Source organism: Tasmannia lanceolata, unplaced genomic scaffold, assembly GCF_043159265.1.
Source record: "Tasmannia lanceolata isolate RefF3 unplaced genomic scaffold, GAP_Taslan_0.1 ptg000019l, whole genome shotgun sequence".
NCBI lineage: Eukaryota > Viridiplantae > Streptophyta > Magnoliopsida > Canellales > Winteraceae > Tasmannia > Tasmannia lanceolata.
In genome coordinates this window covers 12,641,506-12,667,481 of record NW_027518696.1, presented here as the reverse complement: position 1 = coordinate 12,667,481, position 25,976 = coordinate 12,641,506, and the positions used below count along the sequence as shown (strand labels likewise).

At 45.2% G+C, this 25,976-nt stretch overlaps 1 protein-coding gene across 1 annotated transcript; it reads left to right on the top strand.

The window, feature by feature from the left end:
* The first annotated feature begins 21,863 nt into the window (after positions 1–21,863).
* Positions 21,864–25,506, top strand: LOC143852326 (uncharacterized). Its single transcript, XM_077361713.1, has 4 exons — positions 21,864–22,235; positions 22,326–22,739; positions 22,839–23,260; positions 25,473–25,506. Exons 1-4 carry the CDS (start codon positions 21,864–21,866, stop codon positions 25,504–25,506), a joined length of 1,242 nt encoding a protein of 413 aa, XP_077217828.1.
* The last annotated feature ends 470 nt before the right edge of the window (positions 25,507–25,976 follow it).

Below are 25,976 nucleotides of genomic sequence, written 5' to 3'. Positions count from 1 at the left end.
ACTTTCCAATGTGGGACTAAATGTTTTAGGAATGAAGAGAGCAGACTCAATTTTTAGAATTTGGGTGGCAAAACTGTAAATAAGAGGAATTTTTTAAAAAAGCAAAATTTGTTTTTATATTAAAATACTAATAATCCCTTACTTATTTTAATAGAAAAGTAACAAACATAATGAAGGTGTCTATGACTTGAACCTTCACTCAGTTTTAGTGTATTTTAACTCTAAAGATCTTATAGTGACTATGCCTTGAACGACAACCTTTAAATACAGAGACGTACACTACAAATGATTCTAAAGTGTTCAATTTGGTTCTCAAAGCTTGCACGTTATGGCCATGTGCTAGATCCTAGTGACCATATAAGCAAGAGCACAAGCCCAAATTCTCCTTAGAAGCGGCCCCACATCATTACATACATGTATTTCAATCTATCAAGGATAATCATGTCGCCTAGACATCCCACTCATATGAGTTATAGAACTCACTAAAAGTAAACTACTCACTTACAACTCTTCAAGATAACATGCTCAAGTTACACCATGTGGATGGACATTGAGATAATCTCATAACTAGCAAGATTGTCTATCAATTACTCTATAACTCATTTTTCGCATTTAACTTAGTTCTTAGATCTCTAGTCCCCAGGTTGCGTATCCGTCATAGGCAACCCTTGCATATGGGACTAAATATTGCAGATTTTCTTTCATAATAAGGCCTTAGCTAAGGGAACTGTTATATTATCACTGGATCTCATAACGACAATGGTGACAGATCATTAGAGATTACCTCTATCACAATATTGTGCTTTCGGTGAATCTGTCGAGACTTTCTATTATAATACTTATTTTGTCTCTTTTGATGGCTATTGTGTTGTCACTATGAATCAAAGCTGCAGAAACATGTCCTTCCTAAATAGGTATGTTAATTAAAAAATTTCTCAACCAACTACCCACTTCACAAGCATAGGTTAGTACAATCAACTGAGATTCCATAGTGGATTGAGCATTTATAGTTTGTTTTTGGGATCTCAAAGTAACCGCACCATAATAAGTGCATAACCAGTCTTGCCTTGTAACCTTCTAACAGTCAGCATTGGCAAATCCTTCTTTGACAGTAGGAAATATATGATAGTGATCCCATTATTAACGCTGCATTTAAGATATCTCATAATATGTAATATAACATTCCAATGCTCTATACTATGATAACTATAGTACACCTGCTACATACGCAATATCAAATCTAGTGCAATCTGTGAAATACCTTAAACTATCAATTATGTTAGCATACTCATTTTGATTAATTCTATCATCTTCAATAGTATAATCTAGTACTAGAATCAAAAGTTGTACATACAAGATTATCATCAAAGTACTTATATTTTTAAAGTATTTTCTCTGTTAATGAGATTCATCTAAGGATATACCATTTTCAGTTCTTATTATTTTGATTGCTAAAATTACATTTGCTCTTGTAAGATCTTTCATGTCAAAGTTTTGCATAAGTAGATTTTTGGTCTCGTTAGCTACTTCAAAGTTAGAACAGAAAATCAAAAGTTTATCTACACAAGGCAAATGATGCTACATTGCTACAACAAAAACCAAGATATTTATAAAATGATCGGAAGCCATTTTAAGTAGGGTTTCCGAACTCGCCCAAGATTTCCCATAATTTAGGGAAAGGTTTTTCTGAGAAAGAACATTTCCTAGGTCCAAACATGCCCAATGGCTTTAAGATAAGTGTGGTACCCGGATCCCGCGAGAGGGGTGGGGCGCGAGCCGCCGCGCTCTCTCTCTTGGTCTCCTGTATCCACGCGATTGGCGTGTGCATTTAATTATTGATTTGAATTCGTCTTTCATGTGAACTTGGGATCACTAAGGCAATCCGAATTCCACACGAAAGAGACTGACAGAGTCGCCACCTAGATGTGGGATCTAGGACCCGAAATTAACCAGAAATCTAGACTCGCTACCTGGTTACGAGAATGGAAGGTATGGGGAGTTATCCGCCACATGCACCATTCCTGCCCGATAATCGGTCTTCGATTCCAAAAGCTAACTCTTTTAAATTTATTTTAAATGGCTCATTCAACTCTATGTTAATGTGCGAACTAAGTGACATGCATCCTATGATCTAATTTCAATGTGAATCCTAGATGTGTATCTTGATTTATTAATTTGTCTGGATTCATTCTAAGTGAAAGTTCTCCTAGAATTCTAATTTCATGGAAAGCCCTAAATGATTTGATTAAGCATTTACAAGAAAATTAATATCCAAAACACCACAATTTGTTTGTGGTGCCGACTCGCGGGTGGTATGCCATCAGACATCCAAGCTGCCTACGTACCCAAGCCTCACTGGGATCAGAGTCGACGTAGTTCGGTGCACCTAAGCTAAGCTACTTATGCCTAACTCAACTAGGACACCGACCTAGACGGGATTGACTGTTTCAACAGTTTTAGGAGAAGTTATTTAATTCAAGTTGAGGATTTTATTATCTTAGGATTTCATCTAAGATGCTATATGATTCTCATCTAAATGCAAATGGTCCCTTAGACTAATGCAGGTTTGCCTACATCCTAGTTTACTAGGCTTGTCCTAGGGAAAGAGTGGGTGACTAGTGTAACTAGACCTATGGCACGGTTGCTATACACAGCAAGCGTCCGTGATGAGGCTGGACTCCTAAAACCTAAGACTCCCTAAAACTTAGGACACGACACGACACCGGTGTTCCTAAATTGGGCTCTAAGGGTCCTTACGACGGAAACCATAATCCAATGGTTCCGAGAGACACGAGATGAATCGAGATGATGAATAGTGTGAGGGAATGGGAAAGATAGAGAAAGGTGCGACTGAACTTGGGAGTGCCAAATTGCCTACGTACCCCGTGATGGGGATCAAGCCACACGTAGTTCCACTGGGGAGGTTGCTTGGATTTTGGAAAACAGGATTGGTATTTGGATCAGGAATCGGGTTTGTATTTGAGCATTGGACTTGAGATTCAGAAACATTGATTTAGCAATGGGATTTTGGAATTGGGAATTTGCATCAAAGAATTGAGCATACAGGAATCATCAAGGGTTTGAATTTTGGGAATTCAAAATGGGCGGGCTTATGAGATTCGGCCAAATGGATTCAAACATGCGACTCAGATTGTGTTGGGATATGACTTGGTTAGGCAAAAGGGAGGAAGTTCTACTAGGTGTAAAAGGGCATTAGTAGAATAGGGGAATGACTCGGTTGTGACATGGAAGGCCGCAACTTGGTCGAATGCGACTCGGTTGCATTGGGATGGGTTGATTAAGGAATTGGATTGAGTCAACTAAGGGGAGAGTCCAATTAGTTAAAGAGGTTGAGCATACTCGACTAGAGAGTTGGGTCAACTCGACTAGGGAGGTTGGCTAGAGTTGACTCAGTTGAGCTGGGTTGGGATCCCACTTGGTTGGATTGTATTGGGGCGATTTGACTTAAGCTGCAGGTGGCCTGGCTGGGTTAGATTTAATGTAACCAAATTTATGGATAAATGGTGTGCCTCAGTGAGTGGACAAAGGTATGGCTTGGGTTGATGTGTGGCTATGGTTATAGGGTTTAAGGCTTATGGGTATGGGGTTTAGTGAGTCGGGTCTAAGTTAGGAGCAAACCCGAGACTAGCCATGGTCTAACCAGGAGAAAGCAGGGTACAAACCAGGGTGCGGACCAGGGTGCACCAGGGTGCGAACCAGCAGGGAACCAGGGTGCGAACCAGCAAGGGAACCAGGGTGCAACCAGCATCGAACCTGGGTGCAACCAGCAGCGAACCTGGGTGCAACCAGGGTCTAACCAGAGGCTAACCAGGGGGAACCAGGGTGTGAACCAGGGTGCGAACCAGCAGGGAACCAGGGTGCGAACCAGCAGGGGAACCTGGGTGCAACCAGCAGCGAACCTGGGTGCAACCAGGGTCTAACCAGAGGCTAACCAGGGGGAACCAGGGTGTGAACCAGGGTGCGAACCAGAGTACAACCAGGGGCTGGCCAGGGTGCGAACCAGGGTGCGAATTAGTAGGGAACCAGGGTGCGAACCAGCAGGGGAACCAGGGTGCGAACCAGCAGGGAACCAGGGTGCAACCAGCATCGAACCTGGGTGCAACCAGCAACGAACCTGGGTGCAACCAGGGTCTAACCAGAGGCTAACCAGGGGGAACCAGGGTGTGAACCATTAGGGAAAAATAAAAATGAAGATAAGATGGGTTAAGAGAAGAGGGAAACATGTATAACTTCAAAGTCTACCATCAAGAAGAATATGATTAAGGATTGATCCTAGATGCTTCCTAACATGGTTTTTCTTTTAAAGTAAAAGATATGCATGAAAGCAGACCCTACATAGAATTGAAATAAATGCCTACCTCTTTGAAAATCCACTTTGTGTTTGATTTTTCTTTGATGTTAATTCCTTGAAGATGATTCCTTGCTTGATAATGACTGCTTTTGATATATATCACCCAACGTATAAAATCACCCGATCCGGCAAGGATGGCCGAACCCTTGAAGAGATGAGGGAGAGGGATGAATTTTCTAAGAGAGGGATTCTTTTTCTTCTTCTCCCTTGGATGGTGGGATGAGAGGGTATTTATAGGAGAATGGGATAGGAGGTTAGGTGAGGTTAGGTGAGGTTAGGTAAGGTTAGGTGAGGTTAGGTAAGGTTAGGTGAGGTTAGGTGAGGTTAGGTGAGGTTAGGTGAGGTTTGGGTGGTTAGGATGAGAGGAGAGGTTAGGTGAGGTTAGGTGAGGTTTGGATGGTTAGGATGAGAGGAGAGGTTAGGTGGTTTTGGATGGTGAGACCCAGGTCAAGATCTGTCATTGATCTAACGATTTACGGAAATCGGGTCTCGGAATGGAATCAGGGTCCGGGCTATGAAGTGACCCTAGCTTATTTTGTCCCGATTGATGATCCGTAAAGTCAGATCAAGATATTAATGACCTAAAACATATAAATCAATGATAGAGGGGGTTCTCACATGGATTTAACACACTAAATTCACTAATCAGGGTATTTTTCAATTTTTCGGATCTAATCATCTCACCAGGTACATCTCTTTATCATTTTGTTTTTTTTCAAAAAATTTGAGGATGGATCAATATATTAGGTTATTGTTGGTTAAAGTAAAGCAAAATGTGGGTGTCTACAGATGCCCCTCTTTGGTAGAGACGACGTAGTCATCGAATACCAAAGTCAAAATGACAGAACCATTTTGCGTAGCTTTAATCGACAAAGGACCCCCTAAACACAATGCAACCTAATATAATGCAAGACCTTAGATGAAATCCTAGAATTGGAATGCAATAAAACAAACCCGCTGCGGTGCCGCTGGCAACGAGAGAAATGGGATACCATTTTCAAATGGATTTTCGGAGGGAAAGGAATATCGCTTTTGAACAGCTTCAGAGGAAATGAGACGTCATTTTCAAATGGTCTCAGAGAATAATGGATGACTTTTGAAAGATTCTTAATGAAAATGCAGCATCATTTTTGAATGGGCTTGGGCAAGATGAAATACCGTATTTATACGGATTCCAAGGAAATGAGACATCATAGTTGTATGATGTTCAAAGGGTATAAGAGACCATAGTTGTATGGATTCGAAGAGAATGAAATACCGTATTTGTACGGATTCCAAGGAAATGAGACATCATAGTTGTATGATGTTCAAAGGGGATAAGAGACCATAGTTGTATGGACTCGAAGAGAATGAAATACCGTATTTGTACGGATTCTAAGGAAATGAGACATCATAGTTGTATGATGTTCAAAGGGTATAAGAGACCATAGTTGTATGGACTCGAAGAGAATGAAATACCGTATTTGTACGGATTCCAAGGAAATGAGACATCATAGTTGTATGATGTTCAAAGGGTATAAGAGACCATAGTTGTATGGACTCGAAGAGAATGAAATACCGTATTTGTAAGGATTCCAAGGAAATGAGACATCATAGTTGTATGATGTTCAAAGGGGATAAGAGATCAAAGTTGTATGGACTCGAAGAGAATGAAATACCGTATTTGTACGGATTCCAAGGAAATGAGACATCATAGTTGTATGATGTTCAAAGAGGATAAGAGACCATAGTTGTATGGACTTGAAGAGAATGAAATACCGTATTTGTACGGATTCCAAGGAAATGAGACATCATAGTTGTATGATGTTCAAAGGGGATAAGAGACCATAGTTGTATGGACTCGAAGAGAATGAAATACCGTATTTGTACGGATTCCAAGGAAATGAGACATCATAGTTGTATGATGTTCAAAGGGTATAAGAGACCATAGTTGTATGGACTCGAAGAGAATGAAATACCGTATTTGTAAGGATTCCAAGGAAATGAGACATCATAGTTGTATGATGTTCAAAGGGGATAAGAGACCATAGTTGTATGGACTCGAAGAGAATGAAATACCGTATTTGTAAGGATTCCAAGGAAATGAGACATCATAGATGTATGATGTTCAAAGAGGATAAGAGACCATAGTTGTATGGACTCGAAGAAAAGAGGCACCGTTCACAAACGGGCTCAAGGAGAAGACAAGACCATTCACAAATGGACTCGAGAAATGAGGCACCATTCACAAACGGGCTCAAGGAGGACGATACCATTCACAAATGGATTCGAGAAAAGAGGCGTCATTCACAAATGGGCTCAAGGAGAAGACGAGACCATTCACAAATGGACTCGAGAAATGAAGCACCTTTCACAAAAGGGCTCAAAGAGGACATGAGACCATTCACAAATGGACTCAGAGAATGAGACACCGTTCACAAACGGGTTCAAGGAGAAGACGAGACCATTCACAAATGGGCTCGAGAAAAGAGGTACCGTTCACAAACGGGCTCGAAGAATTTAGAGATTTTCCATGAACTTGAATTTGACGTAAGATTGGATTTGATGAATTTTTTATTTTTTTGAACTCAATGAAATCGGGGATATTATGGATCGTGCCCGACAAAGATGTTGGAAACTAGGACTTTGACGAATGATGAAACGGCAAACCTTTGGAACGAAGAACCATTACTAGCAAGAATGGATTAGGAACATTTTTATGAAACTTCAACAAGATTTTTCTCAAAGAAACTGCTGGTCTTGTCTTCTGGGGATTTTGATAACTGAAACCTTGAACAAGACATTTGAGATTGGTAATTTAGAACAACGACTCTCTTGGATATTAACATGGAAAAGCGGGATCTGCTTCTTGACAGGTGTTTAGATAAACATTTCTTGACCAGGATAACTAACCGGAAGGGAATTATGAATTTGAATGGTTCATCTTTCTGAGAAATTGGCTCAACCACCATTGCATCTGAGGTTCTTCCAAGCTTAAGGTGCCTTCCTGGGGTATGATCTTTTTACGGAAGCTGGGCTTTCTGATGTTTCTACTTCTGAATTTTTCTGAGCTGATCTTCTTTGAAATGAAGTTGTTTGACTAAATTCTCGAGCTCTTTCAGGTATAATTGCAGGGAGCTGCCTAGGCCGGGCCTCCTTCACCAAGACAGTTACATCATTTGGACATAGGAACGACGATTGACTCTTTCTAAAGAGAAAACTTAGATGAAAGGCACTACTCAAAGGATTGAGCAGCCCTGAAGGAGTGAACTTAGAATAACAAAGATTGACTGACTATACTGACAAACACAGTGATGCTTCTGACTTAGTTAACGTTTTATTTGGTAAATCTATCATTTCAAGGAATTTTTTTTTTTTTTTTTTTTTTTTTGAAATCGTAAACACTGGACTTCTTCCTCGAAACAGTAATGCCTCAAGAATTTAATTACGACCCCTAAGATTGCTTAGCTTCAATGCCCCCAGTTTTGAGGATATCACTTGAATTTGCTTGAACTTCAGTTGATCTTCAGTCTTGATACCGGCTGTTGCCTTCTTATACTGATTCTCTTACCGTGACCAAGTCACCTCTTCAGGGTTTTTAACTTGGCGGACCGCGCTAGCCTTAACTTTTGCCTGAACCACCTTTCTAGGTTTTCGATCCAGCAGGCTATCCCCTTAGCTTTTGCCTAAGCCGCCCTTTCGGGTTTTCAACTTAGCAGGGGAATGATCTTAAATTTTGCCTAGACCGCCCTTTCAGGTTTTCAGTCTAGCAGATCTTCAAACTCCGTTATTTTTCTTATTCATCATCATTTCATTTTTTTATTGTATCTCAGGACCTAGCTCATTAGTTCTGAACACCAGAAGGACTTTTATAGGTAGGATAGGGCTTTTCAAAGAATGGCTTAAGGCTCAACAAAGATTTCGACCGAACCTGTGAACATGTCGCCTACATAACCCAAGGTAGAAATCAGGTCGTGTGTAGTTCAGGGCGAATGCCCCTAGTTTGAAGATAAATTGTTTGATTTTTTTTTTCCTTTTTTCTTTTCTTTCTGGAACAATTAACTTCTCTTCTTTTGGAACTTGTCCCTCTCTTTTTTTTTTTTTTGAAAGGATTGAATTTCTTTTCCTTTTTGAATCGACCGAACTCGGTTCAACCGAGTTGCCTACGTACCCCAGTATAGGGATCAGGTCTCGCGTAGTTCGGGGAAATGCCCCGAGTTTGATGGGTTTTCAAGAAAATTTGATTCAGGCTCGGAGGGTTTGCAAACCGGTATTCTTTTGACGTTGGGTTCTGATTTTGGGATTTATTCGGCCAAAGGAGGCCTTCCGATGTTCAGAATGAGAATCGATCTAGGTTACTAGAGTCTCTCTGGTACTGATTATTTATTTATTTTTCTTTTTTTTTTCATGGAGTTTGACGGCATTTCCAGGTAAGAGATAATGTATCTTCTTCTTCCAAGATTCTAATGCGTACTTTCGACTTTCATAAAGCGAAACTTGTTCTTTGACATCCTCCATCTATGGATTTTTAACTCTTGATATCTGATGATCACTTTTCAATGCTTGCTCTTGAACTTCTTATCTTGAATTTGTTGGCTTTATGTTATGAATTTGAGAACCAAGGTCATTGATTGGAAATATGAAAGTTGTTTCCACTCTATGCCCCTTGTATAGCATATATCTTCTCACTTTCTTCATTTTCTTTGAGCTTTCCATCTATATCTTGCCCCTGGTATCGGTTGTAGCTTTTCTAGACAATCTTCTTATTCTTGAAATAATTTTATCAATTCTTCACACTCTTTAGAGGGTAATGTATTTTCAATCGGCATTCACTGAATCAAAGTTTCAGTGCCAGTGTTTACCACTTCAATTTCATCTTTGAAAAGCTGGGATTGGCGCTCCTCCTCTTATTCAAGTAATTGCTGTGACTCAAGTGGAGTTTCGTCAATTTTGTCCTCATTTGAGGAGGGAGTCTTACTTTAAGATCAGAAGCAAACTTAAGAAACAGACACAAGTGAATTATTGGACACGACCTATCCTGAACATGCTCAGGATTCACAACTCTAAATAAAAAAGAGAGATGAGTTGCCTGGACTAGGCATTGACCTTGAAATGTAAGACCGGACTCAACAATTGTACTGACCATGATGACTGATTCGCATAGGGGAATGCCCCTAGTTCAAGGATTATGATAGTGAACTCTGAAGGACTTAGCAAAATATTCTTGAAAAAGGTTGCCCTTAGAGTAAGAAAGGACCAAGGGTACAAGTAAGATTGGATCATCTGGACCAGGCATGATCAGATCATGAGATTGCATAATCGAAAGATTGTGAGATTCTGCTCCTGCCAGTTAGGGGATGGCATGAAGATACGATCGAATCGTATGACAGGAGAATGAAATACGCACGATCAAGAGATTAGATGAGATAGCATAAGATTGCTTTCAACGGATAGATCATGAATGACTAATCCTATGAGATCTTTGGAAATGATGGGATTTATATCCTAACCCCAAAGGGAAAGTTTTTAATCTTCACACATTTTATCAGTGTTACCTGAAGGCATCAACCCTAATCCTAATCTAGCGGAGTGGAGAGAGGATCTCGACTCATGATTTTGTTCGTGTATCTAAGGACCGATCGTAGCCATTGGAAGATGGACTCCGGCCTAATCTAGACACAAATAGGTAGGATATCCTAAACTAGGCTCACACACGTGATGCACATGTGTTCGTATACTACATGCATGTGTGGGTTAATCTAGGGGTAAGGCCAAGAGTTCCCTTAGCGCGAATCCATGTTCGATATACTGTACCAGTGTCCGGCGTATCAGTACGTGAACAAGGGATCCGTTTACGTACCATAAAAGTACTAGGCTAAGGGTGGAATGCTTCTCTAACACAGAGGCACCAGGTGATGAAATCCCAGTCAACCATGCTAGATAACACTCCGGGTTCCTAAAATAGGATGTGTGTCCACGTGAGATGCAAGGGTTTAGATGCAAGTGATGTAGGTGTGTGCAATATGTTTGCGCAATCTATGATGCCTTCAGGTTTTGTTAGATTAAGTTCAAGTAAAATGTGATGAGAAAATAAAACAAGACAAACTAATCTAACAAGTATAGAGTTTTTATGAGCCAGTTAAATTAAATTCAAATGAATTATCTTTTGAAATTTTAATGAAGTTAGGTGATCCCCAGCAGAGTCGCCAGACTGTGGTACCCGGATCCCGCGAGAGGGGTGGGGCGCGAGCCGCCGCGCTCTCTCTCTTGGTCTCCTGTATCCACGCGATTGGCGTGTGCATTTAATTATTGATTTGAATTCGTCTTTCATGTGAACTTGGGATCACTAAGGCAATCCGAATTCCACACGAAAGAGACTGACAGAGTCGCCACCTAGATGTGGGATCTAGGACCCGAAATTAACCAGAAATCTAGACTCGCTACCTGGTTACGAGAATGGAAGGTATGGGGAGTTATCCGCCACATGCACCATTCCTGCCCGATAATCGGTCTTCGATTCCAAAAGCTAACTCTTTTAAATTTATTTTAAATGGCTCATTCAACTCTATGTTAATGTGCGAACTAAGTGACATGCATCCTATGATCTAATTTCAATGTGAATCCTAGATGTGTATCTTGATTTATTAATTTGTCTGGATTCATTCTAAGTGAAAGTTCTCCTAGAATTCTAATTTCATGGAAAGCCCTAAATGATTTGATTAAGCATTTACAAGAAAATTAATATCCAAAACACCACAATTTGTTTGTGGTGCCGACTCGCGGGTGGTATGCCATCAGACATCCAAGCTGCCTACGTACCCAAGCCTCACTGGGATCAGAGTCGACGTAGTTCGGTGCACCTAAGCTAAGCTACTTATGCCTAACTCAACTAGGACACCGACCTAGACGGGATTGACTGTTTCAACAGTTTTAGGAGAAGTTATTTAATTCAAGTTGAGGATTTTATTATCTTAGGATTTCATCTAAGATGCTATATGATTCTCATCTAAATGCAAATGGTCCCTTAGACTAATGCAGGTTTGCCTACATCCTAGTTTACTAGGCTTGTCCTAGGGAAAGAGTGGGTGACTAGTGTAACTAGACCTATGGCACGGTTGCTATACACAGCAAGCGTCCGTGATGAGGCTGGACTCCTAAAACCTAAGACTCCCTAAAACTTAGGACACGACACGACACCGGTGTTCCTAAATTGGGCTCTAAGGGTCCTTACGACGGAAACCATAATCCAATGGTTCCGAGAGACACGAGATGAATCGAGATGATGAATAGTGTGAGGGAATGGGAAAGATAGAGAAAGGTGCGACTGAACTTGGGAGTGCCAAATTGCCTACGTACCCCGTGATGGGGATCAAGCCACACGTAGTTCCACTGGGGAGGTTGCTTGGATTTTGGAAAACAGGATTGGTATTTGGATCAGGAATCGGGTTTGTATTTGAGCATTGGACTTGAGATTCAGAAACATTGATTTAGCAATGGGATTTTGGAATTGGGAATTTGCATCAAAGAATTGAGCATACAGGAATCATCAAGGGTTTGAATTTTGGGAATTCAAAATGGGCGGGCTTATGAGATTCGGCCAAATGGATTCAAACATGCGACTCAGATTGTGTTGGGATATGACTTGGTTAGGCAAAAGGGAGGAAGTTCTACTAGGTGTAAAAGGGCATTAGTAGAATAGGGGAATGACTCGGTTGTGACATGGAAGGCCGCAACTTGGTCGAATGCGACTCGGTTGCATTGGGATGGGTTGATTAAGGAATTGGATTGAGTCAACTAAGGGGAGAGTCCAATTAGTTAAAGAGGTTGAGCATACTCGACTAGAGAGTTGGGTCAACTCGACTAGGGAGGTTGGCTAGAGTTGACTCAGTTGAGCTGGGTTGGGATCCCACTTGGTTGGATTGTATTGGGGCGATTTGACTTAAGCTGCAGGTGGCCTGGCTGGGTTAGATTTAATGTAACCAAATTTATGGATAAATGGTGTGCCTCAGTGAGTGGACAAAGGTATGGCTTGGGTTGATGTGTGGCTATGGTTATAGGGTTTAAGGCTTATGGGTATGGGGTTTAGTGAGTCGGGTCTAAGTTAGGAGCAAACCCGAGACTAGCCATGGTCTAACCAGGAGAAAGCAGGGTACAAACCAGGGTGCGGACCAGGGTGCACCAGGGTGCGAACCAGCAGGGAACCAGGGTGCGAACCAGCAAGGGAACCAGGGTGCAACCAGCATCGAACCTGGGTGCAACCAGCAGCGAACCTGGGTGCAACCAGGGTCTAACCAGAGGCTAACCAGGGGGAACCAGGGTGTGAACCAGGGTGCGAACCAGCAGGGAACCAGGGTGCGAACCAGCAGGGGAACCTGGGTGCAACCAGCAGCGAACCTGGGTGCAACCAGGGTCTAACCAGAGGCTAACCAGGGGGAACCAGGGTGTGAACCAGGGTGCGAACCAGAGTACAACCAGGGGCTGGCCAGGGTGCGAACCAGGGTGCGAATTAGTAGGGAACCAGGGTGCGAACCAGCAGGGGAACCAGGGTGCGAACCAGCAGGGAACCAGGGTGCAACCAGCATCGAACCTGGGTGCAACCAGCAACGAACCTGGGTGCAACCAGGGTCTAACCAGAGGCTAACCAGGGGGAACCAGGGTGTGAACCATTAGGGAAAAATAAAAATGAAGATAAGATGGGTTAAGAGAAGAGGGAAACATGTATAACTTCAAAGTCTACCATCAAGAAGAATATGATTAAGGATTGATCCTAGATGCTTCCTAACATGGTTTTTCTTTTAAAGTAAAAGATATGCATGAAAGCAGACCCTACATAGAATTGAAATAAATGCCTACCTCTTTGAAAATCCACTTTGTGTTTGATTTTTCTTTGATGTTAATTCCTTGAAGATGATTCCTTGCTTGATAATGACTGCTTTTGATATATATCACCCAACGTATAAAATCACCCGATCCGGCAAGGATGGCCGAACCCTTGAAGAGATGAGGGAGAGGGATGAATTTTCTAAGAGAGGGATTCTTTTTCTTCTTCTCCCTTGGATGGTGGGATGAGAGGGTATTTATAGGAGAATGGGATAGGAGGTTAGGTGAGGTTAGGTGAGGTTAGGTAAGGTTAGGTGAGGTTAGGTAAGGTTAGGTGAGGTTAGGTGAGGTTAGGTGAGGTTAGGTGAGGTTTGGGTGGTTAGGATGAGAGGAGAGGTTAGGTGAGGTTAGGTGAGGTTTGGATGGTTAGGATGAGAGGAGAGGTTAGGTGGTTTTGGATGGTGAGACCCAGGTCAAGATCTGTCATTGATCTAACGATTTACGGAAATCGGGTCTCGGAATGGAATCAGGGTCCGGGCTATGAAGTGACCCTAGCTTATTTTGTCCCGATTGATGATCCGTAAAGTCAGATCAAGATATTAATGACCTAAAACATATAAATCAATGATAGAGGGGGTTCTCACATGGATTTAACACACTAAATTCACTAATCAGGGTATTTTTCAATTTTTCGGATCTAATCATCTCACCAGGTACATCTCTTTATCATTTTGTTTTTTTTCAAAAAATTTGAGGATGGATCAATATATTAGGTTATTGTTGGTTAAAGTAAAGCAAAATGTGGGTGTCTACAATAAGGTAGCCATCACGTCAACAATAAAGAGATATGGTTTCCATGTAGGTCGGACCTCCTGCGGCTTTAACCAAGGAGTAGCAGAAGATAGTGGGTCCGCATATGCAACGAGCTATGGTAAGTGAGAGCCTACTGGTTAAGTCTACCACTGGTACATGATATTTAATGATATTTAATGAATAAAGTGAGACAACCTTCCGATGTGTGTAAGCCTAAATTCAGGGAAATGTCTAAACATTCTAGGAATTAATTATGAGAAGTCATATATCAACACCCCCCCCGGCTCTCTTCCCTTGGCCACCCCCTCAAGTGAATTATGACTAGGGGTGTAAGCGAGCCGAGCCGAGCTTGGCCAGGCTCGGCTCGGCTCGTTAAGCTCAAAAGCTCGGCTCGGTCAGGCTCAGCCAGGCTTACCGAGCTCGGATTATATTAAGTTCACACCCCTCATCTTCCCTGGACAGCCCTATCTAGTGTAATTTGACTACTTTTTTACACTACGGGGGGTGGTCCAAGTAACAAATGGGGTTCCAAAAATGAAGTGACATATTTTGCCTCCCCTTTTCACTCCATGGACAACCCTTTTAGTGTATATATTAATATATAATATATATATTTAAATATAATAAATTCTTAACGAGCCTCAACGAACCGAGCCGAGCCGAGCCTGGCCTAAATCGGGCTCGGCTCGTTAAGGATTCGAGCCGAGCTTTTTTCGAGCCGAGCTCAAACGAGCTTCCGAGCCCGAGCCAAAATTGACACCCTTAATTATGACTACTCTTTTTCCACTACAAGGGAGTGGCCCAGGGAAGAAAAAAGGGCGACCTTACCATTTCCCTTAATTATATATACTCTTTTTATTAGTATATCATCCAAAGGTGTTTCACAATATATATGGAATGGTCTTGTTAATTTCTCTTGTATCTCCACTGCTATCTTATATTAAAAAGAGGAAGGGTGGTTTACTGTTGACAGCTGATGTGGACAGTTCCCATTTTCGCCATGTTGGAAGCCATTTCCTACGTGGCATCCAAGAATTTCAAAGATTTGCTTCCCAAAACGAGTTCTCACCGTATACCTATTGTTGCTTATGCCTACATTCCATTTAATGCATATCGTTTCAAATTCTTGAACGTATTCTATAAAGGGTTTTGCTAACGAGTGCCCTAAGGGCACCCGTGTTAAGGTGCATTGGGAAAGGAATTTTACAATCATTTTACACGTACTTTCAGAATTTTACACCTGTTTTGAGATTTCTTTATAAAAAACAAGTGTAAAATTCCTTTCCCAATGCAGCTTAACGGGTGCCCTTCTATAAATTTTGAACATTTCCACCTCCACCCAAGCAGATCGTTCCAAATTCCTGAACGTATGCTCTAAATTCTGAACATTTCTGCATCCACCTAATTAATTTTTGTCATGTTTCAACACCCCACTAAAATCCCTTTTATATCTATATTAAAGACCCATTAAATCCTAAGTATATCCATTAAATCCTAACGTTTCCAATTATTCCAAGCACACCCATCAAAAACCTTTTATATCTACAATCATCCTAACGTTTCCAATTCTTTGGGACAAACCTGGTTTGACCCATCCAGGAAGCCGTAACCTCCTCCCGCTAGACCGTCTGAGCCTCGAAGCACCCTTGCCGTCACCGACGGTAGTTCTTGTGCAGGTGAGATTTGGATATAATCTTCTCTGTTTCGAAATCCTTTTCTCTCTTTTTTATCTTCCTTTCTTTTAATTTGTTCTTACTATTTTCGTTTGGGTTTTCTAGAATCTAGATAAACCTCTTTTCTTCTTTTTCAGCTTATATGTCACAAGAACTACTGCTTGGCTCGGTAAATTCCTACAAAAAAATGTCATCACAGAACCAAGTGAAATGTCTTTCTTATCAGTTCATGTATATTAATTAGTAGAATATGGTAAACTATCCCAGCTTACCATGTCCTTTTTTATTACTCTTTTAGGATGATATTTTTTTATCACTGATCTTAGCCTTCCAATGAAATTGCAGGTATAAAACATTCTTACCATTTTTCTGTGGCCTGTTTAAACCTACACACTGTATTTGGAAATTCCTCTGGAAGTATTTGAGGTATTATTTTAAATAGCTTATTACTTATTTTTCCTATTTTCAATGTCTTCTTAATAAGGGTCTCATTTCTGACGTGGTTGATGAACATCACAACTTTTTCTCACAAAATATACGTGTATAATGTTAATGATTTATTAGGGTTTTTTTGCCTGGACTTATGTACCTATGCTTCTTATGTTTGTTTGTTCTTTGTATCCATTTATTACATCTGGGTAATGTTTTTGATTTCTAGATTTTAATGTATGACTATTTTTTTTCTCTTATATCTCTGAGTTTGTTTTGCTTTCAGATTGTAATATGTTCTCATTTAGTGCACATGTTGGAAAAAAATTGACCCAGGATTGAATTTTTTGGTTTGTTGTTCAGCTCACGCCATCCCAACCAAGGCACTGGAGAAGGTTAGGACGATCTGTCCAGATGGCTCCCCAAGCTAAAGGTGAGATGATAAGAAAGGGATGAATATGAATGTATGATACCTGTTACTGTTTACCAACATGGGGAGCTGTTTTTTTGCACTACTGAGATCTTTCTACTCATATCGGTGAAGGCCCCTTTTGTTGATATATTTTGGAATAGGTTTTATTTCCTCTCAATGGCTTCACCTAAATACCCAATTTTACCAACATGGTGATAGTTAAAGGTGAAATATGTGATCTCTCTGATGACACAGACTGCTTTTCTGTTGACTCTTTTTAAGGTTGAATTGAAAGACATAGTGACAACTTCAAATCATATCTAAATGATTTTAGAATCCATCATAAAAATGGGTTCCATGAGGATTTGAAGTGGAAATTTTTATTTAAATAAATGAAATCAGGTTGCCAGCTTGAACTGCCTTCCCATTTTATTGCTATTCATTACTACATGTCATGTTTCATCCTTTTGTTTTTGAATGCCATTGTTCGAGTAATTGGGTTTCTTGGGGCAGAAAGCCTATGAACGATGTGTTTATTTTGTCAATTCCTTTTGTTTTTGCAGGCGTTGCTCCAGTAATTGGTTTTCTTGGGGCAGATAACCTATGACCGATGTGTTTATTTTGTCAATTTCAATTACTTTCTTACCAAGTTGCTTTGTGCAGAAGTTTGACGCATCACGTACCAAAGAACCACATTCAGGATTTCCAGAGTTAAAGCAGTGAAGATATTGGTTCCCTCTGATGGATTACAACATTTTACATAGAGTTTCTTTTGTACTCTAAGTTGTTTACTAAAAACATCATTGTGTCTAAGTATTGTCTTAATCCATCCTCTTTTTATGAATGTGTTTTTCAAAACATTTCTGTTGCATTTTTTCACTAATCTTTTGCTTTTCTTTGGCAGCCGTGTGATGTCTTGCCAGACATGGCCTACCCAAGTGTAAATCTCATAGCATTACTCCACCCATTTGTTTTATTCTTTAATTAACTTTTAATTTTTTTTCCAATCATAAATACCTTCCTAACCTTGCGCATAGTTGGTCCCACTAGTTCTAATTTATATCTTATTGTTTGAAAAGGGGACAAACAAAAGAAGAAGCCCTAAATCATTGTTTAGACCCAAAAAGAAGTCATTATTAACAAAAAGATTACAAGTAGAGCATTCCACCACACAGTAGCTAGAGTTCATATGACACCATACAATTAAAGGACCACATTCCCTATGACGATGAATTTACATTTCATACAAACTTGGAAAAGAAAATACCACGCGAACGGGTTTCTTCGTTCCGATACTCAAAAACAACACTCCTTTGAGAAGAAACAACTGGACAATTGTTAACCATGATGACACGGTTTCCATCAGTGGGTTCTTTTCTTGGGGGAATTGGTGGCATTGGTTGAGCATTTCTTGGGGGAAGTGGCGACATTGATTGAGCATTGGATTGAACTGCCCCCTTCCTCTGCGAGAGGGGAAGTAGTTATCAAGTAGCTCAAACCCGTCTTTCCCTATCTTGCCAAGGTCGGCCTGGCGTGCTGATGGGGTCCGGACTCAGCACTGATGGGATCCGGACTCAGCACTGATGGGTCCGAACTCAGCATCCAATTGGCTGCTGGCACGTGGCCCTCACAAGGACCGTTGGAAGGCCAACACCTATCCCTACTAGGTGTGACACCTGGACCAATCAGGGACTTCCACCTGCCCTCCTTAGGTATGAGACCTGGCCCATACAGAGGCCACCACCTGTCCTGGACAGGTGGCTCAGAACTACCACCTGTCCTAGACAGGTGGCTCAGAATCACTATAAATAGCCTTCACTTGTGCTAAGGTGAGGGATCTGAAAATCAAAACTCTAAGCTTTTGCTCTGACATTGCTCTGCACTCCTGCTCATACTGACTTGAGTGTCGAAGCGCCCGTCCGGAGTACCACTCCGGGTTGGTCCTCTGACCCTTTTCTTTCTTGTCTGTACCCTTGTGCAGCGCAGGACTTTACCAGCCCTTCAGCCGTGACTTGTTAGCCCGGACCATCCAGCCCTACCATAACCTGTTACCGATTTTAGACCTAACAGATTTGGCGCCATCCGTGGGACCCCGCAACAAAAAGCTGTTCGGAACCTCACTTAAGCAATGGTAGGAAAACACGGAAAGCATATGCCAACCTCCCGGACCACCCGGGCTACAGCCCCCCGCGAAGGGAGAAGCGAGCGATTGGCCTCGCAGATAGAGGTCGGGGCGCCAGGGGAGCGCAGTCCGACTCGTTCGGACCGTTCAGACCCTACCCCGACCCCAAGGGAGATGCGGGCCCTTTTTCAAGAGATGACTGCTGTAATTGCGCAGTTTAGAAATCCGGCCACCGCACTCCAGCAGCACCCAGCCAAAACCTCTCAGCCCGCCCAGGGGAGGGGAAGCTCCCTCCGAGAGCACACGCCTCCGCCCCGGGAGCAGACTCGCCACTCTACAAGACGAGATCACCTCTCCCGGGACAAGCATGTGAGTCCCGAGCCTCGCCTGCATCACCGGTCACGATCACCCTCCGTACAAAGGCATGGCAGCAAGAGAGACGCCACGCACAGAGAGGGATCGCGGCACCGGCGAAGGAGTCCGGCCAGTCAGTCCGGATCGGCTATGAGCCCGCCAGCAATGAGAGAGAGGCCCGTCCACCGGGCTGAGGAAAGAGAGGACCCGGTGTTGCGAAGGATCCAGCAGATCGACCACCGGATCGAAGAGCTCGCCAGAGAGCAGGGCCGACCTACCTCCCGGATCTTCACAAGCGCTCAACCATTTTCAGACAGAGTGCTCAGCGCGGAAGCCCCCGCGGGCTGGAAGATGCCCCAGGTTCCGCAGTATGACGGGACCACCGACCCCGTGGACCACCTGGAGACTTTCAGGACCACAATGCTCCTCCACGGGGCGTCGGATGGATTCCTTTGCCGGGCATTCCCCACCACGTTAACCGGAGCAGCGCGGGACTGGTACTCGCGGCTTAAGCCCAGGTCCGTGGACAATTTTGATGATTTTGGGGATAACCTGGCCCGCCATTTCATGAGCAGCAGGAGACCCAGGAAGACGACCGCTTCGCTGATGGCCCTCAGGCAGGGAGAAGATGAGGCCTTGAAAGTGTTCGTTGGTCGCTTTAACAGGGAAGCTCTCCAAGTCCCTAACCTGGATCCCTCCGCGGCCACGAACGCCCTTCTGGCCGGCGCCCGATCAACTGATTTCAGGGGAGCAGTGGCTCGGCGCAACCCGCAGTCCCTCGCAGACCTGATGGCCGGGGCGGAGGAGTACATCTCGGTGGAGGAAACTCTCGCCGCCCTGGACTCCGCTGGCAGGAGAAGGCCCGAGGAGAAGAACCCTACCAAGCAGCGTAGGGATGATAAGTCTCAGAAGAAGGAAAGAAGCCCTCCCCGCAGGGAGAGAAGCCCTTCTCGAAAGGGGAGAAGCCCCCAAGCTAGAGAGCATTACACGCGGCTGACAGCGTCCAGAGCACAAATCTTGGCAGCCATTCGGAAAGAGGACTTCATCCGTTGGCCGGAGAGGCAGAACTCATCGACGAAGAAAAACATATCCCAGTACTGTAGGTTCCACAAGGACCACGGCCACGACACCATGGCGTGCCTTCATTTGAAGGAGGAGATCGAGCAGTTAATCAGCCGTGGGTACATTGGAAGGTACTTGAAGAATGATGACAACAAAAGTGAACGCAAGGAAAAGCCGAAGCCCAGAGGCAGAAGCCCTCGCGGCGCTCAACCTCTAGGCGACCGCATTCAAGCTCCGGCCCCGGCCAGCCCCCCTCCTCAGGTACCTCAACCTCAACCTCATGGTGTTATTGGTACCATTTCAGGAGGGCCGACCGCAGGAGGAACCTCTTCATCAGCCCGCAGGACATATGCCCGGCAGGTGAACGCCGTCCATACCTGCAGCAAGAAGGCCAGGCTAGAGAACGAGATATCTTTTTCAGATGCAGATCTCGATGGCCGGATCCTCCCGCATGATGATGCCCTGGTCATCACCATGCTGGTGGCCAACTGGGAAATGAAGAAGATCTTGGTCGACAACGGGAGTTCCGCAGACATCCTCTATTATCACGCTTTCGAGCGGATGCTGATCGGAACCGACCGCCTGAAGCCGGCCAACTCGGATCTGTTCGGGTTCTCCGGAGAACTTGTCAAAGTCGAAGGGCAGATCGAGCTTCCAGTCCTTATCGGGGAGCCGCCCTGCCAATCCGTCGCCATGGTAAACTTCTTGGTGGTAAGGGCCAAGTCGGCCTACAATGCTATCTTGGGCCGCCCCGGCCAGAATCTCCTCCGAGCCGTTCCTTCCGCCTATCATCAGAAGATGAAGTTCAGTACACCAGGGGGTGTAGGGGAAGTCAGAGGGGACCAGCCCCAGTCGAGGCAGTGCTATGCAGCGGCGCTGAAAGGAAAGAATGCGTCCGAATCTCTGCCGATCGAGCTGTTTGATCTAAGGGATGAAACCCAGATCACAGTAAACGAGCCGGCCGAGGACGTCATATCTGTCCCGTTATATAGCGATGACGACCAGAGGGTTGTTCAGATCGGCTCTGCCCTGCCAGAGGCCGCGCAGCAGAATCTTGCTCAGTTCCTCAGGGCCAATGCAGATGTCTTTGCCTGGGCTCCTTCAGACATGCCCGGCATCGACCCTGCAATTAGCACCCATGAGCTCGGGGTTGATCAAACCTGCAAGCCCGTGAAGCAGAAGAGGAGGCACTTTGCACCAGAGAGGCGAAGGGCCATCAGAGAAGAGATGGAAAGGCTTCTGAAGGCAGACTTCATTCGCGAGATCCAGTATCCGGACTGGCTCGCGAATGTTGTGATGGTGAAGAAGTCTAATGGGAAGTGGAGGACGTGCATAGATTTTACAGACCTGAACAAGGCCTGCCCGAAGGACAGCTACCCACTCCCAAAGATTGATCAGCTCATCGACGCTACCGCAGGTCACGAACTGTTAAGCTTCATGGACGCCTTCTCAGGATATAATCAGATCAGAATGCATGAGCCCGACATTCCGAAGACATCCTTTGTAACCGATCAGGGGACTTATTGCTATCGAGTTATGCCTTTCGGACTGAAGAACGCAGGGGCCACCTACCAGCGGCTCGTCAACAGGTTGTTCAAAGAGCAAATCGGCCGCAATATGGAAGTCTACGTGGACGATATGCTGGTCAAGAGCAGAGCTGCCTGTAATCATGTTGCAGACCTCAAAGAACCATTTCAAGTCTTGAGGGAACACAACATGAAGCTTAATCCGACCAAGTGTACGTTCGGCGTCGGAGCGGGCAAGTTTCTGGGCTTCATGGTAAGCCAGAGAGGGATAGAAGCGAATCCTGAAAAAATCAAGGCGGTGATGGAGCTGACTCCACCCAGAACTATCAGAGAGGTACAGCGCCTGACCGGACTAGTGGCTGCCCTGGGGCGGTTCATCTCTAAGTCCGCAGAAAGATGTCTTCCGTTCTTCAACGCAGTCAAGGGTATAAAAACCGCGCCCTGGACTCCGGAGTGCCAAGCGGCGTTTGAGGAGCTGAAGCAGTACTTGTCCTCTCCACCGTTGCTGTCAAAGCCAGAGCCAGGAGAAGAGCTGATTCTATATCTCTCAGTGGGACCTTTGGCAGTCGCAGCAGTACTGATCAGAGAGGAGTACCACCATCAAAAGCCAATCTACTACGTCAGTAAGGTCCTCCATGATGCAGAGACAAGATATCAGCGGGTCGAGAAGCTCGTATACGCCCTCGTTATGGCGGCCAGAAAATTAAGGCCGTATTTCCAGGCGCATACGATCAAAGTCCTGACAGGATAGCCCCTGAGGCAGATCCTCCACCGCCCAGACACTTCAGGTCGTCTTGTGAAGTGGGCCGTGGAGCTCAGCGAATTTGACATCAAATATCTGCCCAGGCCGGCAATCAAAGCCCAGGTTCTTGCGGATTTCATAGCTGAATGTACCATGCCAGATTCAAACCCCGGGGCAGAAGCAACGCTTCCTACAGCAGCAAAACCGGCTATATCCGAGCATCAGGTCGAAGCCGAAGCGGTTCCGCTTACAGGGCCCGAGGATGCACCTCCTCCAACCAGTCCGCTTCCGTGTTCTGAAGAGCCGCTCTGGGAGGTGCATGTTGACGGATCTTCAAATAAAGGTGGCAGCGGCGCCAGGCTAATCCTCACAGGGCCAGATGATTTCGTCCTGAATTATGCCTTGAGGTTTGGATTCCGTGCGTCAAACAATGAGGCAGAGTACGAAGCTCTCATCGCCGGAATGAACCTCGCCGCTCAGGCCCGCGCTCAGAAACTGAAAGCGTACTGTGATTCGCAGCTAGTCGTATGTCAGATTCAAGGAGTATATGAGGCCCGTGAAGAGCGAATGATCAAATATCTGCAAAGGGTCCGTGTCCTGGCCGGCAAGTTCGAACGTTTTGAGCTCATCAGAGTCCCTTGGGCTGAAAATACAAAGGCTGATGTGCTCTCAAAGCTGGCGGCTTCAGGCTACACCGCTCTCAAAGAAATCCGTATGGAGTTCCTAAAGACCTCCAGTATTGATGACCAGCCCGTCGTTGTAATGCAGATCGACGACGAGCCGTGCTGGATGGATGAGATCATCAGATATTTGCGCAGCGGAGAACTCCCCGGGGAGAAAAAAGAGGCCCGGAAAATCGTACAGCGGGCAGCAAGGTTTTCATTTGACGGCGAGACTATGTACAAGAGATCTTACACCCTCCCGTACTTGAAGTGTCTCCGGCCAACCGACGCCCTGTATGCCCTGCGAGAGACCCATGAGGGGATTTGCGGAGAACACCTTGGGGGCAAGGCCCTGGCCATCAAAGTCCTTCTAAGAGGCCTGTACTGGCCTACATTGAGACAAGATGCACTGAGCCTTGTGAAGAAGTGCGAGAAGTGTCAGAAATTTTCTCCCGCCGTTCACCAGCCTGCCGTGCCAATGGCTCCGATCATCAGCCCTCTCCCTTTTGCTATCTGGGGAATGGACATCTTAGGTCCTTTTCCGCCGGCCTCCGGAGGCCGCGAGTTCGTCGTTGTCGCCATCGACTACTTTACGAAGTGGGTAGAAGCTGAACCCCTGGCCAAGATCACCGAGCAGAACGTCCAGAACTTTTTCTGGAAATCAGTGGTGTGCAGATTCGGGATACCCCGGGTCCTCATAACGGACAATGGCAAACAGTTCGACTCGAGGAATTTCAGAAAGTTTTGTGCGGATCTGAAGATTGAGCAAAGGTTCACTTCCGTGGCCTACCCTCAGACGAATGGGCAGACCGAAGTGACGAACAGGACTCTGCTGCAGGGGATAAAGAAGAGACTGGATGACAAGGCCGGACGCTGGGCTGACGAGCTGTACCATGTGCTCTGGGCATATCGGACTACCCCACGCACTGCAACGGGTGAGTTGCCTTTCAATCTCTCCTTCGGAACAGAGGCTGTGATCCCGGTTGACATCGGCGTTCCTTCCCCAAGAATTGTTCACTTCAATGAACAGCTTAATGGGGACGGGCTCCGTGCCAACCTCGACTTGCTTGAAGAGGTCCGTGAGGAGTCACAGATCAGGGCCGCAGCGTACAAGCAAAAGGTGTCTAGATACCATGACACGAAGATCCGACCAAGGGAGTTCCGCGCAGGCGACCTAGTTTTGAGGAAAGCGGCCGTCTCCCAGCCAAGAAGGGTGGGCAAACTCTCCCCGACTTGGGAAGGGCCGTACCGAGTCAAAGAGGTCATCCGTCCAGGAAGCTACCGCCTAGATACACTTGACGAGCAGCTGCTGCCGCACGCCTGGAATTCCAGAAATCTTCGAATATATTATCAATAGTCTTTTTTCTTTTGCCTTTGAAGGCCTGTAAAGAATCTCTGTAATGAAATTTCAAAAAGAAATAAAGTGGAGTTGTCACTAAACTGTGTCCCTCACTTTTGAGTCACTAATATATGCCAACTCCTCCAAAAAGACTCTAAGTGTTTGCAGACTTAGCTTTCATTCTAAGTGTTTGCAGACTTAGAGAACAGCGGTGGAGCACTCCGGCGCGTCCAATTTGGTGTGGAGACCAGTTCCGACCACATGGACCCGCCCTAGTGAAGACCACCTCAAAAGACCTGCCCGGCCTAGCCGTCTACATCCGAAGCCGGCCAGGATATGGCGCAATCGCCAAACGCCAAAACACCTGTCCGGCCTAGCCGTCTACAGCCTTAGCCGGACAGGATACGGCGCAAACGCCAGGCGCCAAAAAGACTCTAAGTGTTTGCAGACTTAGCTTTCATTCTAAGTGTTTGCAGACTTAGAGAACAGCGGTGGAGCACTCCGGCGCGTCCAGTTTGGTGTGGAGACCAGTTCCGACCACATGGACTCGCCCTAGTGAAGACCACCTCAAAAGACCTGTCCGGCCTAGCCGTCTACATCCGAAACCGGCCAGGATATGGCGCAATCGCTAAACGCCAAAACACCTGTCCGGCCTAGCCGTCTACAGCCTTAGCCGGACAGGATACGGCGCAAACGCCAGGCGCCAAAAAGACTCTAAGTGTTTGCAGACTTAGCTTTCATTCTAAGTGTTTGCAGACTTAGAGAACAGCGGTGGAGCACTCCGGCGCGTCCAATTTGGTGTGGAGACCAGTTCCGACCACATGGACCCGCCCTAGTGAAGACCACCTCAAAAGACCTGCCCGGCCTAGCCGTCTACATCCGAAGCTAGCCAGGATATGGCGCAATCGCTAAACGCCAAAACACCTGTCCGGCCTAGCCGTCTACAGCCTTAGCCGGACAGGATACGGCGGAAACGCCAGACGCCAAAAAGACTCTAAGTGTTTGCAAACTCGGAGACCGAAGTGGATCAGTCCGGCTAATGACATCCGGTTGACCACTCCGGCTCGGCAGAGAAATGAGGAAGAAGCACAGACAACATACGTACAAAAACAAGATAGCCGTACACACAGTTAGACAAAAATTGAATTTGTATTCGTATTACAAAAGTGCTCTTTTCGCCGAGCTGGCTTACAAAGATTGAGCCTCTCAGGCCATTACAAAAAATTTACAAAAATAAGAACAGGAGTTCTGCCCGGCCACTCAAGCCTCCCCGTCGGCCACCTCGTCGGTGACCATCTCTGCAGTAAGGGCTGCATCCTGGCCGGCCTCGGCGGTTGGAGGGATGACCCCGGAAGCTAGAGCGACTTCCTGTTCTACCTCGTTGGGTTGGGTGGAGCCCACTTCACCTTCTTTCTCCTCGTCCTCTTCATCCTCTGGAGGTGCGTACGGGACGTCCAGTCCGTCCAGAGAGATGTCGGGGTAAGCCTTCTTAACCTGCTCAGAGCAGAGGAGGAACCCCGCCTTATAGGCTTGGAGGCCCAGGTTGAAGAACTGTGTGTCCTTCCTCTCTTCGGCCTCCCGTACTGCCACTTTTACGGCAGCCTCGACAGCCGCCTTCTCCCTCTGGTCGGCTCTCTCCCTCGCAGTTAGGAGATCCTGCACGGCTTGGTT